Below are 21,750 nucleotides of genomic sequence, written 5' to 3'. Positions count from 1 at the left end.
AGAAAACTCCATTGACAAACAAAAATAACAGAAGAGAAAAACTCAGTAAAATGATCAATATTAATCTACAATACAAATACACCAGAATATATACAACAGAAATGGTTAAAAGATAAATAAATAAAGGAAATAAGATTTATCTTTCATAAACAATACCAAGAATGAATAACAAACCTGTCTGTTAGAAACTGGCTTAAAAATTCACATCTGAAAAGTGAGACAAGTCCTAATAACTATAGTTTTGAACCAGCGTCTCCTAGTTAGAAACTCTTCAAAAAACACATTAAAAAGAAAGCATGTAGATGTGAATCTAATTTTAAGTTATGTAAATGGTACTTTGAAGAGCCTATAACAGTCTGAGATAGAGAACCTTGTTTGGGGTTCATCGTTTACCAGACACTGGTAAAACCTAACAACAGTGAAGATTTAAATTAGGAGATAACTGAAAGAAGTTTCTCAAATAACGACTATGAAGTTTTAATTAGGGGATATCCTACAAAAGCCAAAGATGACCAAATGCATTGACAAGGCAAGCATCAGTGACACAAGTGCATCATGTCAAAGTAAACTGATAACCAAAAGTTTATTTCAAATAGTACAAAGCAACTAGTAATATCATGAAACAAGAACATGGGCCATAATATACAAGAAGACCATCTCTTGAATGGGTCTGCTTTCTTGCAGGTCTTCTTCCTCTTGATCCTACTGAGGCCATGCATACAGGCCATCTGTGTGAACATGTCACACATCCTCTCTCAGTTAATATATAGGCGCAGGAGTGGCTGTGTGGTAAGTAGCTTGCTTACCAGCCACATGGTTTTGGGTTCAGTCCCACTGCGTGGCACCTTAGGCAAGTGTTTTCTACTATAGCCTCGGGCCGACCAAAGCCTTGTGAGTGGATTTGGTAGACGGAAACTGAAAGAAGCCTGTCGTATATATGTGTGTGTGTGTGTGTGTGTGTGTGTGTCCCCACCATCACTTGACAACCGATGGTGGTGTGTTTATTTCCCCGTAACTTAGCGGTTCGGCAAAAAGAGACAGATAGAATAAGTACTAGGCTTACAAAGAATAAGTCCTGGGGTCAATTTTCTCGACTAAAGGTGGTGCTCCTTCATGGCCGCAGTCAAATGACTGAAACAAGTAAAAGAGTCTGAGTGCCCGCATTGCCATGTCTTGACTACCAGTTGCTTACCCCTGCCTGTCCAATGTCCATCAAGAACCTTTACCTAGTTAACATGGGAACTCAAAGTAGTATCTGCATTTCTGTGACATGCAATAAGGTGATGGTCAAATTAAAAACTAGCAAGAAATGTCTTATTTAAATATCCAATGCAAACATCATACGAGTAAAAACCAAAAGGTTCAAACAAATTCAATGTCCCACTTACCTTGATTATTTCCACTATGTCGTTCATTTGCCCAGCGTCTACCTACTCGGCTCATGCCCCTGACTCCACGCATTGGTGGTCCACGGCCCCTTCTTTCATCATTATATGGGTCATTACTGCCCCTGGGTGGATAAACAGGAAAACCCATCATAGTAATAACTGAAACGTGATCATACTGTGTTATCCATAACACCATAGATTGGATACAACCCTTCCACATAAGCCTTACTCTCTTGGAGATTCTCACAACTAGGATGCCTTACCTCAGCATATCTGGACTTTCAGACAACAATAGCAGGACAACTTCTATTCCGATCTCAAAATTGAAAAGGCTCTTTTACTGAGCTAAGGGCTTTATCTTTGACACATCTGTGACTTAAGCCTTACTAATCAGAACCAAATGTTCATACTGTTCTATATTTTAGAGATGAAGAATTCTGTCCATTATTTACATTGGACGGATATGTGTCTTCATCTTGTTTGTTGTTACGTTTCGGCTGATTTACTCTCCAGCCTTCATCAGGTGTCCCGATAGAATTTTGAACCCAACCCTGGGTTCTCATTCTTAAGGTATTTTTTGCTGATGTTATTATTATTAATTATTCAAGGCACTGCCCGGTATTGAACCCGGAATCTTGGTAGCCCATGCTCTTAACTATTACTAACCCCAAGTAGTAATTACATATGCTCAACTGGTTGGGCTGAGGTGCATGCAAAACAAAGACACACATATTTATGAATTCAGTATATCTCAACAACAATGAAGGGAATTGGTAAACCCAAAACAACAATCAAATGCTGTTTTAGACTTATTAATTCCCCACACACTTTGTTTATTGCAGTGATCCTGGACAAAAAATACCTCAGATTAAATGCGGTGAGCTAATTTTTCAAACTGGTGTTAAGGAATATCAGAGTATATTTATAAACATTTTCTATGAAGCTGTTTTCCATGGAAAAAGTTAAAGAAACAGATAAGGGTTAATAGCATTAGAAATAGTAGTTCAATGTCCTAATTTTCAGAATAGATTGTCATCATTTGCTCAATTAAACACCATAACAGTTTCATCACATTATATATTAACGATCAACTGATACAATGCATAATCACATTATATTTTATGTATGGTTATATTTAAGAATTTAACTGTAGGAGCAAACAAGGAAAATCATAGTATTTAGTGCGAGTCTAATTTTTAAGCATTTAAATTGACCATATCTGACCCAAATATTCTACTTGATTTATGTTCAAATTTGCCCATCCAGCCTCACACACCTACTCAATTGTAAAAAATAAACAATCACATCATTGAAATTTCAAAGCTATGAGATAATGCAAGATAATTAAAAAGCAACGTGAAAAAAACATAAGCATAAGATTTGACAGAGTAATCTAAACATTAAATGGTTAAGGTCTTTTAGTTGGATTCTTTGGATCATTGACCACTATGCAGCTTATATAAACAAGACTCAACAGCCAAATTAAGGTGTTTAAAGCTACATCTTACCAACCTGACATAGTAAAAATGATTCAGTTGACTCAAGCTTTATGGTTGATTAACCACAACAGGATCACAGATCAATCTGAATTGATGCCAATTCAAAATCCTTATTCCTGAGGTTAATACAGTCATGATGAACAGCCACTTTTGTTGGCACTCTTTCATGTCACTTGAGGTTTGCATCACGATCTAGTTTTATATACAAGAAACCTGCATTACTGACCAATTTATATGTATTGCAGCTTTTCCTTGCTTGCCATCTCCCTTGTGAGACCTTTTCAAGCCTATTTTCACACTGAGCATTTCTTTTGATGTCAAACTAAGTAGGTTGGTCATGTAGAGAAAGAGACATTCTTTTGGTAACCAAAAAAGGTCACTGGTCACAAGACAGAATATTCTTATGCTACTCAAATGCCACAATAAACATGTATTCTAACAGAGTTGACACTACCTCCAAAGCTCAGGGGTGCAGGGTATGGACTCCTGGGTATGACCTTAAACTCCATTTGGTCGTGAAACTAATTCAGTAGCTCTAGGTTTTGATGAATGTGGAGCTATCTCTTAGCCATTATTGTTCCAAAGTCTACTCTAATTCGGAGTAATAGCACATGCCAAGGTCCCAGCTATGGGTTAATTAGCATATTGGGGCTTACCTACCCATGCATGTGAAGAGTAGATTTGGTGCATTCTGCAGGTGAAGCTTCATGGTTCAGTGGCTGCAACAATGCATTGCGGAGAACGAAGAACAAGATGAAGCAAGTAAGACATCTTGGTCATCTGCCTCCATCCTCCGTCATCTTGACCTGGTCTAACCACTGGATTGAAGATGGTCACCAGTGGGAGAGTGTGGTTGCACAACTCCACACAAGTTATCAGTCCTCCTTGGATAACTAGATAGTCCTTGTTGCTCTGATGGACAAACATGAGCTCAGGGGTCAATATACAGTGCCAACAGATAACCAGACCTATACTAGAATTGCCCTCAAATCTCATTAATGGAAATCCATTTGTCTTTAAAAAAATGAAGATGATATTCAGTGTTACAACATCAATGCAAACATGAAATACAATTTTTATGAACCCACCTTCTTTCCCTTGATGGTGGATAGTAGGGGCTCTGTTGGGGACCTGATAAATTCTTCAGCTGTTGATCAATTTCTAATTTTTCTTGCCGTAACTGTTCCACTTCCTAAAATGAAATTATAAATTACCATTAACTGAGATGGCATCACTTCAAGAATCAAAACTGAATGGTTTACAATTAATGACATTTTTCAATTTAAAGAAGTGTTGTTATAGTTAATGATTTGCTTCAACAAAATTTACACATTCTAGTATTTATTTTATGTTCTACAATTTTCTGAAACTTAAAAAATAAATTATATTTAGTTCAAGAGCCTCACCTAGTTTAAGAACACCAAGCTTTGGATTCTTTTAGCAAAGTTTACTCTACTGCAAGCATTCAGACTAAGTCTCTGAATAACTTCCTCCCACCAGCCTAAGCAAAACCCTCAAAGGGCTATGAACACAGCCCTTCCATCTTTAACTACTAAGCAATTAAAAAAAAAAAATGTAGTTAGTCTTTTTCTTTCACATTCAATTTTCTATAATTCTAAATGTAATAATTCCCATACTGTAGAATTCCACAAAGACCAAATAACACTGCTAATATCAGAATCAAATTTTGGAAAAAAAAAAAAACAAAAAAAACTATTGGTCTTTTGTTTCAGTCAGTCCTTGGACCAAAAGACTTATTTGACAGTCCAACAACTGTTAGAGACTAAGATTCATGCTGAGAAATGATTTCTTATCCTATCTCAAACGACAAAATCTTGAGTTTTAAAATAACACAATTCTGTAGTAATAGTATTAACAAATATACTTACCCTTAAATGCGATAAATGAAATTCTAATAGAAGCTTTGCATTGCTTATGCTTTCTACAGTTCCTACAAAAATGAAAGGCACCTGACCCTGAATAAAAAAAAAAAAAAAATTATTATTTTTCTTTAGAAAGTAAAAACTATTTCTTAAAGACAAAAACCTATTAATCGGCATACAGTAACTATTGCATTTATCCTTGTAACATTTTAAAACAAAGCAATACCTCTAAAGCAGATAACCTACCAATAATGACAAAAATAGCAGTCCTCACTATCACTAAATGGTATGTATTTTTCTATAGGTTAAAATAGATCATCTAAACTATCAACTCTCGATTAGGTACAACTTTCATTCAGCCCAACTACATTAGCAATATTGTGTCCTTTACTGACTCCAATAGAAAGGGGCCAAATACTCATGTCTACGATTAACTGACAAAACAAAAGCCTGAAGACCGGAAATCGATGCAGTGCATATTGAAGTCTTCAGTTAAATGTTTGGAAATAAAGATGTACCCCATTATTATTGTCTGGAATTATTTCTGCATCCATGAAGTTAGGGCTGTCCTTTCACAATCTCAGTAAGCTTCTTTGTGGGTCAAGTTTCTCATCAGCACAAATGTCTCAGATGTATGTGAACTGGAAAATTGATGACAACGTTCAGTTTACAACTAAACATTAATATTCCTTCATGTCATTATTGATGAATTTAATTCAAGAGTTCAAAGTTCCAGCGTTATATTTTCTGAGATTCCTCAACCAATTCTTCATCCATCCTTGTTGAAATTGTATTTTTCAAAATAATGCTCCAACAACAAAGCCCTTCTGATATATCTGGGAATTAAGTCTGCATCAAATTCGAACCCACCACCCCAAGTACAGAAGTCAATGCTTTATTAATAAATTCATATGCTATCCCACAAATGATAATTCTTTCCATATACTACAAAAACATTAGTGGTTTTACTATGTGGAACAGTTTGGTAGAAGCTGCTTCAACAAAATTTCCTGTCAAATGATCAAATAGGATTCCTAAAGTCAGTACAAATATTTCATTAATAATAACCATACTTTTCTCAAGCTGTCATCACCAGCAACTATTAATTTTTTAATTTTTAAAAAGTTATTGATTTTCCAAATGGTCTATTTTTCGTTTGTTGATTATTGATTTTTGTCATCCTCATTGTCTGTGCCCAGTGCAGTGATAAAATACGAAAATGACGAAAAGGGTTTTAACCATCAACACGATCCAGTTGAAGCAAAGTTTAATGCTAAGTTAAAAGAGCCAATAATATTTATATTGAAGATGGTTAGAAAACCAAACAATTCTTGTAAAACTTGAAAATACAATGTTTAATGCTCAAGTAAGATGACAGTGTTGATTGTCAACATCATCCACTGGACCATTATTCAATGGCATTCAGCATTTATAGAATCATGATATTATTATTACCAATGTATAGAAATGGCATTATTTCAACGGATTCTTTACTGCAGCTGCCAGTCTAAAACTATCATATCTCTATACAACTGCAATTTCTGGTGTCCATTCTGCTAAGCTTTCACATTAATGGCAAATAACTAATTATTAATTTGCCAGTGCATTATGTGTTGATGTAAGAGATTAGCTTGTTATGCATAAATGTTTTATGTCCAAGTTTGGTTTAATATTTCCATTCGAATTTACCATCATCATCATCATTTTCAGGATCATGCTTAATAAGCATGTGCAGCACTGGTGGTGTTTCCTCAACTTTCACTATTCTTAGGTTCATCATAATGCTTAGTAAATGAATTGCTTGCAATGAACAGCTGGGGTCACATAAAAAGCATTCAGTTCCCTATATAAAGTGATTGGCATTTGGAAGGGCATCGAGCTGTAAAAATCATGCCAAAACAGACCTCATCAGCACTGGTACCACATAAAAAAGCACCCAGGCCATTCTGTAAAATGGTTGGCACTAGGAACAGTATCCAGCTGTAAAACCATGCCATAACAGTGGAGCTTGGTGCAGTCCTCTGGCTTGTCAGCTCCTTAAAAAATTGTCCAACCCATGCCAACATGGAAAACAGATGTTAAATGATGATACATATTGTGCTTCCAAAGTCTCAGTTTCACCAAAATGGGCGGGTTCTTCTGGAGAAATGTAAACCATCAATCATCCTGCTCCTTTGTCATTTCCTCTACCATTAGGTTCAAGGTCCCAAGATCAGCCTTCACCAGTTTGTCTCATGCCTTCCTGGGTCTCCCCTTTTCTGCAAGCTCCATCCAAATTAAGTGATCAGTACTTCTTTATACAGCTCTCCTCATCTATACACATCACATGTCCATACCAGCTGATTCTTTTTTGCACATTGCACCTGATACCACTTATGCCCAGTTTTTCTATCAACACACTTGTACTTTAATGTTCATGTAAACTTATGTTGCACATCCAACAGAGCAAGTTAGATTCATTTCTTTCCAGTCTTCTCCCACAGTCTTTTACCAGTCTTCCAATGGAATTTATCATCATCACACAGTCTTCTACCCACAGTATTCAAAACCTATATCTCTACCATGCAGCATCACAATTCTAACACAAGTGTCATACAATCTGTCCTTCACTCTGAGGAAAAAGACCTTTATTGTCAGCAGGCCTGAGTATTTTCCATCCTGCTTTTATCCTGGCTACTATAACTTTCAGAGCAACCACCTCCCCTGCAAAAAATATCTAGATAAGAAAAACTATCAACTACTTCTAGTGAGCCATTTGGGCATTTAGGAGAATTTTATAATCTAATTTAATTTTTTTTTCTATAATGACAATGATGTGGTTCAGTATATCAAGAGAGAAAAATAAATAGGTAGATGAACCTAACACACAGTGGATACTATATAAATTAATTCTATGTAAGAAAGTATTTCACACTTTGTTAGGTTGTAGATGTAATCCTTTTGTTGTTAGACTTGCAAGGTCTCTCAGTAGTGGTGGTAGGGGTCATTGTTGCCCCAAAATTGCATTAGAACAAAATCACAAATATAATTTAGTAAAATAGTAATATTATAAATTAATTTAAAAGAGTAAATATCTATTTTGATATTATTTTGGTTTAAATCTTACAGTGTCTTTATCAATTTGATGTGACACTCATGAAATGAAAAAGTAAGTTTCAAGTCATGGCAATTTAAACACTACACAGACTAAAAAAAAGATATACAGTAATCCCTCGACTATCGCGGGTGCCACGTTCCAAAATCTCCAAAAGAAATAATTAAAATATAAAAAAATATAAACACCTATTAGCCGCAGAAACCCAGATAAACTGAGGAGTCCACAATATAAATTTACACATTAGTCAGAAAAATCTGCGATGTACTGAGTGCGCAGTAGGTGAACCGCAATATGGCAAGGGATTACTGTAAGTCTATTCTGCAGAACGCAGTTTTTGCAACATCTACCATCGTTATTTTTCAAGGGAAATGGGTGGTTGCAAAAGTAATTTTAAGAGTAACACCACAACAGAAGAAAAGTTTTGTTGTTGCTTTTATACACAGCTTTTACTTAACTTTTAAAATTAAACAAGATAACACGAGTTAAAGGCTGAAAGAAAGACAGTGCAAAACAACTTTGGAATAAACATTTTAAGATCTCGCCCTTAACTTGTAACATTCTATATCAGTTCTTTTATGGTTCCCTTCCCTACACTGGTAATGTATTAAAAAGTAGAAAATGAAAGTGGTTTGGTCATATAACACAACACCATATAACTTCTACTGAATAGTCATGCATGGACAAACTGATGCAGGAAGACTACAAATGGGGTGGTTGAACAACACCGAAACAATGGACAAGGAGGATGGCAAGAAACATGACTGGGTAAGATGGAGATGCAAGCTGCGTCTCCTGCTGTGCAGTCTAGGCTATGTATTTTGGGTTAGGGTTAATAATGCATCAGCATAAAACCCATATTTTAAAGCATTACAAGTGTACATTGGTCAGCTTCTTTTGCACTTAACAACCCCTATGTAGCCGGGAATCTTTTACAAATGATTAACTAATGCCATCACTGCTACCTTTGTCAGACAAAACTTATTTAAAATTTTCCCAATCATTATATAACCTAAACAGCTTTCTAAAATAAATATGGCTATAAATTTAATCCCCCTTTTTATCTGAGGTTTTCTTAATTTGGAATCATTTGGATAGCTATCAGCTGGCGTTATAAATCGATGGTTTATATGATGAGGGCAAAGAGAATTTCTGGATAAGTAAATTCTCTCATCTTCAAAAATGCCAGCATAAAATGGTTAGCCAAGAAACAATAAAAGTTCTATAGAGTTTAAATTGACAAATATTGCACCATCTTTTTATTAAAAACTAAAAATAACAGCCACTAGTCATCAATTACTTGTGAATAAAAGCCCCCCCTCCATCTTCATAACCATTGCAACTAAAAAAATGGGTTTTATTTACATCTATTTTCACTCTATTAGTACTAGCCTAATTTCCGAATATGACAGAATTTCCCCCGTTTTAGAACATTTATACATTTATAGAATTCTCAAAATTTTGCTTGCTTCTTTCTCCTTTGGTATTTCTTTACCAAGTTAACGTATTCTCATTATCTAAATCAATGCAACCAAGATTTTACATGTAAAGTTCGAGTGTAAAAACCTGACCACCACAACATCAGGTTCTAAAATTCACCCCAGTTCAAACACTTATGATAATTTGACTCATTCACCTGTACATAAGTATTCTCTATCAGTATCAATATGTAATAAACTGAGGTTGAGCACATATATAGACCAATAATATTGTTGAATACAAAAGTTAACAACAAAACAAAGTCGAAATTTAAGGTACACTTCATGTACATATGAAAATCATAAAATAATAATAATAATGATAAAAAGGTCTATGAAAGCCATTAAAGTCCACCAAATAAAATAAATGGAAGACCAAAGACAAGCACAAAACAATTCATACATCATTATCAACTTAGAAAACACTTTCACTCCGAAATGAATTAGATGAGTGTATCTAACATATCTAGGAATTGAGAATTTGCCTAGGAGATCTAAAGACTTCCACCAATCCAAGCTCATTTCTATTGATAATTCATAGTAACTACTGTATTTTCCAGTATACGGATTTGGAATTTTTGCGGACCAAAATTTACAGCTCCAAAAGAGGCAGGTTAACTTATACAAGATGACTTTGGAGAGAGAGTGACGATGCTTAAATGTTTACACTATATACATCAACTTGTGAGCCAGAAAATATGGTACTTTTGTGTTTTCTCTTGTTTGTTTAGCTGATGTATCATTAGTCCTGCAGGAGATGAAAGTGTGGTAGCAGACTTGATTAATTTAGGTAACTTTATTCAGAAAAATCTCTGTGACAGAAGCCAACTTTGACAGGTTTATTGTATCTGAACTATTTGCATGTAAGAAAACCACATTGCTATGAAGAAGTATGAAATATTTGTACTAAAATCCTAATTTACAATATTGACCATGTAATTTGTTGAACGCCACAATAAGCTTAGAAGTTTATGTCACTGAAGGTCATTCTTTTTCAAATGATCTTGTGCCCTATAGTCTTTCAACAAACTTCAAACTTGATTTTAATTAATGATTATGTTTACATTAAAATTAGGCTTTACAAGCAGACAGACATCTGTCTGATCACATATCTGTGCTCTAATTGCTCACATAGTAGTTGCGACTCAGTAGACACACAATCTCTTTCTGTACATTGGATCGTTAACCTCCTCTTGACAATGTATATCCACAATATTTACACGTGTACAACATGTGGTATCATGGATAGAATGTTATTACACTTATTTTAGAAATAAAATTCATAGCTAGACACCAGTTAGGGTGTTACATACACATCCAAAAATGACACACCTGATGATAAATAAAGATTAAACTAATCAAAACCAATAGTAGATATCAATACAAGGTTAACAGAACAGAAAATTATAATTATTATTAACAAGTCATTTCATACATAAGAAATATTATTAATTCATCAGCTTTTTCTAATTTTTAATCCTGCCTTTCTCAACTGTGAATCCCAGATCTACTTCACCTAATATTTCCAGCCTAGTCTTAAATCCATGTTTATCTTCTCTATCATCAACAATTGCTATCTCTTCAGTTAACTATCAGGAAGAATATGTAATCTTGCTACAGTCATTACTAACCTTCCTTATTTTACCTCTCTCACATTCATATTCTACATACAATATACACTATTTTTCTTTAACAGCTGCTATCCACGACCAGATACCAACTACATTTCATGCTACATATCATCACACATCACATGAGAATGCAAAAGTATTATTTCCTATGTTTTCTACCCGATTGTCTGCATTATCACAAGCTCCAGTTTTCCAACTCACTATTTCTACTATAGACACAAGGCCTGAAATTTTGGGGTAGGGGATACTAGTCAATTACATTGACCCCAGTGCTCAACTGGTACTTTATTTCATCAACCCCAAAAGGATGAAAGACAAAGTTAAGCTTGGTGGAATTTATACTCAAAACACAAAGCCAGAAGAAATGCATTTTGTCTGGTGCAGTAGCAATTCTACCAGTTTACTGCCATAAAGAATAATTTGAATAACGATGTCCAAGAAAAAAATAAGCCACAATGGTTAATCGTCCAAATTCAGTCCTAACACAATTTCCTAAGTTGTAGTGAAAGTTTCAATTTATTAATTTTGCAGTCTAATTTCTTTTAGATGGCAATTGTTGGCTACAAGTTGCAAACAGACCAATTATTGTTTCACATGGTAAGAATAGCAAAATAGGGTCTGTAACTTGAAGCACAGCAAATCTTTGTTGTATGCATTCACATTTTCATAGAGGAAGCCATAAAAGTTATACAATAATATTCCCCATTTTTATGAACCTATATGATCTGTGTCAGAGAAATTATTTTCAAAATATACCAATTTCATACACAAGCACAAAGTCTAAGATTCCCAAAGAAAGAAATGAGAACATATGATGCATTTTGGTGGTGATAGCTAAGATTTGAAACCAGTTTACCTGAAACTTATGTTGTACTACAATGTGTACATTGTATTTTTCTGGTAAAATAAAATGATGCAATTAATGTGGAGTTCATTTTAAAATATAAAAGAATATTTTATGAATGTTAAGTAAAATAAAATACTTATTTCAGAATGATATATTTGTATTTTTAACACATCAACCAAAATACATTTATATGATTTGCTTTAAAAAAAAAAAAATAACAGTAAAAAAATATGAAACTTGCCATTATAAAATTTTTTTTTTTAATCTTTGTACAGTATCTTATGTATGATATTGTAAATAACTTAGTAATACATTTAAGAAAAGGTGGTAGACCAAAGTGGCTCCTAACCCAAACATAAACCCACTATTTCTAGTCATGCTCAATACCCTACAATTTGAATGATAGCCAATAATTTATTCAGCCATACACTACAACCTCTGGATCAAATACCCCGTCCCATCTCATTTCTCTACCTATTCTATCACTACAACCTCTGGGTCAAATACCCCGTCCCATCTCATTTCTCTACCTATTCTATCACTACAACAACAGCAACGACAGCATCAGCACCTTTGTACTGCTCAAAATTACATTTAACCAAGACACTCATCCCTGCTACACTTGTCATCTCTTGTTTCACCCCCAGCCCATGGATGGTTGAGTTATGCAACAGATCACTTTTCCCCAATACTTCCTTCACAGACTATTACTAACCCTACTCCACTCCTGGAATTCCTTCCCAACCACATTTTTCCTGCAGACAATGGCTTACAGACATTAAAGTTGACCATATATCAATCTCACCAGTCTCAGAAGGCTGGCAAATATCATGGCTACTGTCCCACATCTTCATTAAACTACAAAGAATATAAAAATAAAAGCTCCCTATAATATATACTTGAACCCTTTCATCATTTTTATAACATGAATTGACTGCTTCAATGTTTAAATTAATTTTCAAAATAAATCAAGAATTGAGTGAAATTTTAACAAAATAATTATAACCTGTTGGTTGTTTAACTGGCATGTGGAACTTAAAAGTGTTCAGCTACGCATATTATTAAATAACAAGATGTGATCTTGAAATATGTACATTTATGAGGGAATTTCAGACAGATTGGTAACAAGGGATAAAGAGCAGTGTCTGATAGGTTGGTATCAAAACGGTTAGACACTAATTACTTTAAATGTTGTGTTACTGCATTGAAGTTAATATAAGCTTGAAGAATAAAGAGTCTGCATAGACTATAATATGAACATAGTAAATATTGAGGGCAAGATACCAGATTTAACTCACAACAGACTCTTAGAAAGAAGACAAGCAAAAGGAATATTGTTGATAAAATACATGTATTAAAGTTTCTGACCTGACTCATATCGTTAGGTGCGGACAGAGGGACGCTAGCAACATCCAGGCTATGCATTCCTAGGAGCTGAAAATATTGACCGAGTATGAGACTGGGATCAAAGATTAGAACAAAAACCCCACCGAAAAACTAAGTCATATGCTCCTTACTGAAGAGAAGATAGAATTATACATACATATATATATAAAATACACACATCCATACATATATAATACATACGATACACGCATACATATGATACACGCATAATTATACACATATATAATTATACACATATATAATACACACACAAATAAATAAATACACACAAATATGTAATACACCCAAATATAATACACACATAAATATATAAAACACAAATAAATAAAACACATGTATAATACACACATACATGCACAAATTCATACAGTAATATGCAAATATTGCCCTAAAGAAAATAAACAATAAAACATTACATCAATTCTTCGTTAAAAAAAGCTACAACATTAAACAGTTCTAGTTTTGGGTTAAATTATGGCAAATAAAAATTAATGTTGAAGTAATTTAAGAGAGGGATGTACGTTAAATATTTTATGCTGTGACAGCTATACCTTAACCAACTAACTCATCAATCATAATTAGGCCTTAATGAAAATTCCTCTCTCCATAAACTGACATAGACAATGGAATAATTGTTAATCTAAGACGTTCTGAAAATGCAAAAGAAATAATTACAGAAATCATTTCAAATTAACAAAAGCTAAGTCAATATTTATATGAATTTAATACACATATTAATTGAAAATTAATTACAGATGCACTCATTTGTGCATCTGCAACCACAAACTAGTTTATGCATTTTTGCAAATGTGTAAATGTAAAACCACGATTAAAAAATTGCACACACATACACATACATACAATGTGTTTTATTTAATTACACAAATACAGTTGTATTGATTCCTTAAGCTAGATGGGTTCAGCTCTAGATAATATGGAAATGTATTTTAGTTAGAATAAGGTCACTTAAGAGAATGTACTCATCTCCAACCTTCCAGGAAAGGGTTTTGCCTTAAACTGCCAGCCAAAAAGTATTCCTCATGAATTGTTATACTGCTAAATGTTCTGTGGCAGGTTGTAGTTTTCAATAACTTTTACAGATGGGTGGGTTGGACATATCAAAGTTCTATCTTGGTGGATGTCTAGACAAAGGAAACTCTATTGACAACCTTTCAACCAGAAAGCCATCACCATCAACTCAACCAACTGTAGGAATCACACACACACACAATGCTCTTGATCCTACTAGACAAGTAGTTCCCAACTGAGGTCCATATGACCACTCGGGGAAGGGAATACGATTTGGGGGGGGGGCACGTGCTAGCAAAATAGTAAATTGGGGACCCACACTAGTAATATTAAGGGTCCTTGAAAACATTTCACAGGTCGCAGCCTTTGGAATATTAAACACAGTCTTGATGTAGGGTCAAGGTAGTTTTATTAGCGTTCAATTATTGAATCATTCAATAGTGGAGTGTCGCATAGTCTAGTTCTGTTGACAACTTTGTTAGTAGGATTCCCAATCTTGGTGATGCATAAGGTGAATCCAAAAGAGAATGGGCCATAGATTACCCACTACCATCAATCAGTCCCACCCTCTTTACATATGTAAAGAGCACGAGCTAAATTTTCATCACTGAATAAACAGCATTCAATAACTACAAATCATTGCAATATTTCCCCAATACAGTATCTAGCCGTTGATTCCTGTCTTTGAAACCCGACGTCTTCAGTTCTCACCTCACCACCTCTTCCCAGAATAAACACTTCCCATTGTCAGCAGAACATGACTTTTTCACACGACATGTGTAATAAATATTAAATTTGTGTCCATGTAAACAGAACTACCCTTGTATAGCTTGGATAATGCCTCTTAATGCCATGTTATTACATGTGCTTGGTGTTTCATGACAGCTCATGTTGCACATTTAATGGATCTATATTTAGTGAAGGCTAGCTTTCACAAAGCATCTTATGTCTGCCTCCTTTGGTATGGAGAGAAATATCTTATTTTCAACAAAAGTAACAACTCCTTCTGACATTAGTTCCCAAACTTTCATTGTGACCAATTACATCACTTAAGTCTAGCTTCATCCGTCTCTATATTTTGCTTACAGAATACTGTTTCTTTTTTTATAAACCTTCCTACTTAAAACCATTTCCTGAACAGGACTTGCAAGAATTGTAGACCATCTCGATTTGTAAGTTCTTCTCCAGCCTGCAGACACATCAGACTAGCACTACATAAAAGTTCCAAGATCCATTTAACATGAACTCTTGTAGAATCCCTAACCATACATTAAATTCTTCAGAGGCTATTACTAATCATTAAACCTAAGTTGGATTATTTACTCCTAATATTTTCGACGCCCATCAACAATATAGTGTGCAAATCTATCAAAGCCTATCTCAGGTGTGAAGAAAACCTGAGACAAAATTATTGCTGTCATTTCAATAGAGACAGTGTCTGTAGTTCCAATTCTGATAAAAATTGCATTATCTAAACTAACAATATCCTGTAGTATGGAATAAGTTTACCAATTTCCTTTTATGCTTTGGTCCATCAGTCTGAAGCTTTGAAGCAATTTAGCATCACCTGGGAAGTTGCAGTGGAATATGCTTAAAACTGGGATGATTGGAGACATCTTGCTGCCCGATATACAGACCAATTGTATGAGAGGAACTAAGACTTAAAACAGATCCCTCAATGAAGAAAACAACACAGCCTGCAACTTAATACCTAACTTACACAATCTGGTACATATTTACACAGGGCCACGTTATACTGAAGCCCAATAGGATCCAACTCTGGCAAGTGTTATAAATTAAAAGCAAAACTTTTGTGCAAATTGAAGTATATATTCATTAAATTCAGTTAAACCACTTCCTCTACGATGTCTAGTGTAACGCATGCTATTTTACATGCTACAGTTACTAAGATAGTTTGTATATATTTCTACGACATTTGCAGGTTGTTTTACATATGGATGCCCTGGTTTAATAGGAGAGGAACCACTTTGCTATTATGATAGGAAATAGGTTTATATTTAGAAACTACAACTCAAATCTCTTAATGGAAATCAAACCATGCGTATCTAACACCCTGAGCCAAATTATTCTAACCACTACGTCATGGGCATCCTTTCTAGCTCTCTAAGACATTAATAGCAATAGTAAGCACTTACCTTTAATACTAACTGCACTATTTGATACAACACATAAAATATATATATATATATGCTTAATTTGAGAAAAAAAGACAAGGAGGCAAATGGGGAGTAGTAAGGAGTAGGTTTACTGAGTAGTCAAATGAGGAAATCTTCTAAACAGAAGAGTTGCTATTTTGGTTCTCTTGAATTTATTCATAGAAAATTTATTTAATACTGTTCACATGGGAAACTTGTGCTAATATTTATTTATAAATTGCACACATATACAACAACAAATATACACACTCATACACAGACACAAATATGTAATACACACAAGGATAAAAACATGTTACACACACACACACGTACATACACATGTACATACATACACACGTGTATGTTAAAATAACTTGAATAAGCTAATGAAAAGTAAAAAATAAAAAGGTGTTTTCAAGTCAGATTAAAAAGACTAACATTAGAAACTGCTAGAATCAATGAAAAGTACTTGACATGGATCAGATACTCTGAACTATTAAAGAAAAAGAGTAACATGGTTGAAAAATTACTAATCTACAGTCACCAGTTTACTGAGTTTAAAGTATGTTCTAGTACATTTTTAATTTCTCCTAAACAAGTCATTAATTACAGTGGTTATAATGAAATAATTTTTTATATAATGATTATTTTATTACAGTTAATTAAAACTAAAACTAAGGTAAATTTCTGGCAGCTGTGAAAAAGCTGCCAGTTTTGAGAGAACACTAAAAATATAAACATCCTTATAAACAATCTTTGATGTGATGGAAATAAACTTAGTACGTCACCCCAGTAAGATTAACAACAAAATTCACACAAGACGTAAGGTTTAGTAAATTATTCAGAGATAAAGCCATAAATTTCACAAATACAACTAAGCTATCAATCACTAAAATATTTAGATCTGTTCAAAATAAATCCCACAGCAAGCAATTGAAATGCATGATTGTTTCTTCCCGTCTTTTTTTTTCACAATGAACAATACACTACAACAGAAATAAAACCACATCAACATACTAGTAGACAGCAGAACAAGCTATGTACAATTTAAAGCAATATTTAAATTAAGATCTTATTGAAATGTACTAAAGCTCTTATATTTTCCATCTACATTTCACTAAAGTACACTTAAGGAAACCAAGGAAAAGAACAAAAAACCCCATAACCCAAAACGGATTCTGTTCCAAGCTATAAACTGCAAATCATTTGTCCTAATAAGGCTACTTAGATCTCCTGTACATCTATACTAATATCTGCAGAGAATTTGATGCTTAATGACTATTTAACAAAATTAAAATTGAGAAATTAGGGCAATTTAACGAAAATACAAACAAAATGATATACACATCTCTAGCTTAAAACTAAATTGTTACTGAAGAGTATGAATGCTGAAGCCATGCCAAGTAATTTCACTTCAGAGCAGGTACAAATAGTGAAGAGTTCACACATACCTCTTCTCTAGGAGCCTCGTGTTCATTATCACCTTCAATTTTAACTCTAACAACACCAGATTTATCAACAATATCTTGAATATTTCTGCCATTTTTACCAATAACCTTAGCTGAAAATTCAAAAGCAAATAATATTTTTTTGTTATGATGAGATATAATCAATCACAATACTTAACATTCAGCATTTTACAAATTTGAAATTAATTAAGTTTTGTAAAATTCAATAGTTAAATTGCTTCAATTTTCACAAAGTTAGTAAAAGAACGAACTGTTTCATGTTAATATGTTGAACGGTTCTAAAAGGTTTAGAAATTTGTATTTTATAACAAATAGTTCTCCTTGGAATTCCTTATTTCTTAACACGGAGGACAGTTTGATGGCAACATTCTTAAAAACTGCAAATACTGTAGTCAGAGGGTGGGTGTGGTGATGACAGGCGTACATGTTAAGTTTGAAGTCACTGAACTATAGCCATTGAAGGGTTTAGTCAAACAAATCGACCCCAGCATTTCTATTTTGAAGCCTGGCACTTATTTTATTGGTCTTTTTTTGCCAAACTGCTAAGTTACACAAACACACATGGGTTCTTTCACTTTCCAAATCCACTCACAAGGCTTTGGTTGGCCCACGGCTATAATAGAAGACACTTGCACAAGGTGCCATGCAGTGGGACTGAACTCAATGCCACATGGTAGGGAAGCAAGCTTCTTAACAACCACACAACCACATCTGCATCTATATAGCAAAAGATTTAATAAAATTCAGCTGTGATTGCTCTGGGATTGAAACACTTTCTCTCCTCATCCAGACAAAACTGCATCCAACACAAAAATGCAGATTTCTAACCAACAAATGCCAACCACTCTAATAAATTTCCTAGATTATCGGAATGGAGCTTCACCTTAAACAATATGGAGTATACAACTTAGAAACCAATAGTATAACTTGAAGAACATTTAAAAGAAAAGCTTATTTTCTAAAGGACATACATTCTCCAGAGAACTACAGTTAATAATCCTTTCTAGGCACAAGGCCTGAAATATGGGGGAGGGGGACAGTTGACTACATCGACCCCAGCACTCAACTGGTATTTATTTTATCGACTCCAAAAGGATGAAAGGTAAAGTCGACTGTGACAGAATTTGAACTCAGAATGTAAGGATGGATAAAATTCGGCTAAGTATACCATCCAGCGTGCTAATGATTCTGCCTTAACTACAGTTAATAATGAAATGAAAATATAGTGGAATATCTATCTCGTAACCAATTCTGCCATGTATAAAGAAAAAAAAGCCCAACTGTTGATTAGCTGTACATATGTCATGATGACATCTATTAATGACAGCCGTAAACATGTTTTTGTCAACCAGAAATTGGCAGTCTTCTTCAAGAAACAAGCCACAGAGGACATGACTCATCATTTGGCAGGACACATTACTAAAAAATTCAAAAGGTAATTTTCCATTGGGTATACCATTCAGAAAGTCCCATGAGCCACAGGTTGCCCGAGACTGGTGTAGACAAAGTTATTCAGCACACCTCTTTGTCATATTGAAAAAGATTAAGAGAAGACAAACTGTTGAGAAAATTCATAGCTCCGTAACAAAGTAAAAATCACTTAGATAGCAGCCATAAAGTTTCAAAACCGGCTTGGTGAACATAATATTAAACTCTGAAACACGGCCAATAAATAAGGAGGAATCAATAATGAACTGAAAAACCTGTCAGTGATTCCTACAATCTAGTCATCAGCTGTATCACTGTGCCTAACCGACAACACTTAGGTATAAATATGAACCGAGTGAAATGAGCCAAGAAAATGCTGTATTCAGGTTTTCCCATGAGACAGGAGGTGACTGCTGTGAAGAATTAAACAGTTACCAAGAACAGAGTTATTATCTTCTTAGGTTCACATACTGAAAATCAGTAGCACTGCCTCTCAGAGAGCAAGTCGAATTGATAAACATTTTCATAGATATATCCTTGGTTCTAAGACCAAGAGCAGTAGAGATCACAATTCTGTAACTGGGTTTGAGTGAAGGTAAGAGTCATGAGCCAAGTTTAGTCATTCTTAGTTACTAAAACCGTTTTAACCCCTAAGTAAATGATACCCTTTAGATAATACCATAATTAAAAAAGAAAAAAAAACAAAAAGAGACCGTTTCTAAATACCATTCGTTCCAACAATTTGGCAATTCACTTACTTCAATAAAACATCTCACAAATTTATCAGCATAGGTTTCAGCTTGGGATTGATTTGTTTATTGGTTTTGAAAACGAAGTTAACCATAAAGTTATGTTTATTAAAAAAAAGAGAGATATTATTAACTGATATGCAAAACTGTTGTGAATGCTAACAGAGTATTCAGTTTGCTAGTCTCGTTCCAGAAATGATCTCTGATTTGTTGCACGAGAGAGTTTAACAAAATAAATACTCTTCATTGGGGTTGCACTTGACATATCTGTATATCCGTGATATTTAATCTGTTTTAATAATGATTTTGTTCTGACTAGAAAAAATAGGAATTTATGCAGGAGAAAATATAGCTGACTGAACTGCTGTTAAAATATATTTTTAGCAGCTTAAAAAAAAAAGAAAAAAAAACACCTCATCACAACCAAGAGAAATTGCAATTTAATTAGTCTTGGCATTCTCCTCTCCTCTTATGTTAAATTGCAGCTCCAACAATGTGTAAATACTCAAACTTTGAAAAGTCATTCATCTTACAACATTCAGGTTCTACAGAAGTCCTTTATCAGAGAATATAGGTATTCTTACCAACTAAATCGCGTGGAACTTGAAAAGTTTCTTCAGCGTATTCAAGCATATTTCTAGCTTCTCGGACAGCATCTTCAGTCTAAAATAGAAAGATTAAGAAAATAAAATCTTGACTTAACCTTTTCTTTTTATAACTAAAATGCATCTCTGTTTCAATTGAATTCTAAAATAACTGAAAACTTAGATTAGGTTTGTAAAGAAATAAGAAAACAATATTTTTTTGTTACTTTCACGATATAGGAAGGACATGTTTGGAACACAGGTTCCTTAAGCTTTCATGCAAAGGTGAACTGAAAAGAACATCTAATGCCTAACTATGTTACACAGCAATAACTTACTTTAATGGAATTCTCATTAAATATTTTATTAGTATTCATTGGATATATGGATGTGTTAATTCTGGTTAAGAAGCACCTGGGTGTGACAGTAAAAGTAATGATGGTCACAGAAAAACTAAATGCTTAACAGTTATATAAGTATAGTTTTGACATTAAAAACATCTAAATATTACCAGATGAAAAAATAACTGTAGATAAAAGAGATTTCTTACCTCACCATAAACCTTAAATGTGCAGGATTCTTCATCTAAATCAATTCCTGTAATACCTTGTACTTTTCTAGCTTGTTGAATGTTACTGCCATGAGTACCTATAGATAAGCCCATCAAATCTTCTCGAACAGAAAATTCTTCCATGTAACCAGACCGAATTTTAGCACTCTAAAAAAAAGATTCAAAACAGAAAAAAAAACTAGATAAAATGCCTTGATGAAAATTAAGAATATGAACATTGCAATTCAATCGAAAGAGAACTTTACTGGAAAAAGTAAATGTGAAGTAGATTGCATAAATATAGGAACAGATTCAGTAACAAACTGCAACATTTACAGCAAACCACATCATAATTAAAAGATTTAAAAAATTAAAACAATGGCGCAGGAGTGGCTGTGTGGTAAGTAGCTTGCTTACCAACAACATGGTTCCGAGTTCATTCCCACTGCGTGGCATCTTGGGCAAGTGTCTTCTACTATAGCCTCGGGCCGACCAAAGCCTTGAGTGGATTTGGCAGACGGAAACTGAAAGAAGCCCGTTGTATATATGTGTGCG

At 34.1% G+C, this 21,750-nt stretch overlaps 1 protein-coding gene across 3 annotated transcripts in view; it reads right to left on the bottom strand.

Annotated features, from left to right (window-relative positions):
* LOC106868359 (FMR1 autosomal homolog 1-like) overlaps window positions 1-21,750 on the bottom strand; it is a 51,442-nt gene that overhangs the window by 5,791 nt on the left and 23,901 nt on the right. The window contains exons 8-14 of one of the 3 annotated variants that reach the window (XM_014913575.2): window positions 21,196-21,363; window positions 20,646-20,724; window positions 17,867-17,976; window positions 13,189-13,254; window positions 4,777-4,863; window positions 3,976-4,079; window positions 1,389-1,510 (exon numbers count right to left, since the gene is read on the bottom strand). In XM_014913575.2, coding sequence (XP_014769061.1) covers window positions 1,389-1,510; window positions 3,976-4,079; window positions 4,777-4,863; window positions 13,189-13,254; window positions 17,867-17,976; window positions 20,646-20,724; window positions 21,196-21,363 — 736 coding nt within the window. The remainder of the gene's footprint in view (window positions 1-1,388; window positions 1,511-3,975; window positions 4,080-4,776; window positions 4,864-13,188; window positions 13,255-17,866; window positions 17,977-20,645; window positions 20,725-21,195; window positions 21,364-21,750) is intronic. The other 2 variants (XM_014913576.2, XM_014913577.2) reach the window with 2 other exon arrangements.

Source organism: Octopus bimaculoides, chromosome 19, assembly GCF_001194135.2.
Source record: "Octopus bimaculoides isolate UCB-OBI-ISO-001 chromosome 19, ASM119413v2, whole genome shotgun sequence".
NCBI classification, from domain to species: Eukaryota; Metazoa; Mollusca; class Cephalopoda; order Octopoda; family Octopodidae; genus Octopus; species Octopus bimaculoides.
Note: the sequence above shows the minus strand (reverse complement) of the source record. Positions and strands in the feature narration are given on the sequence as shown.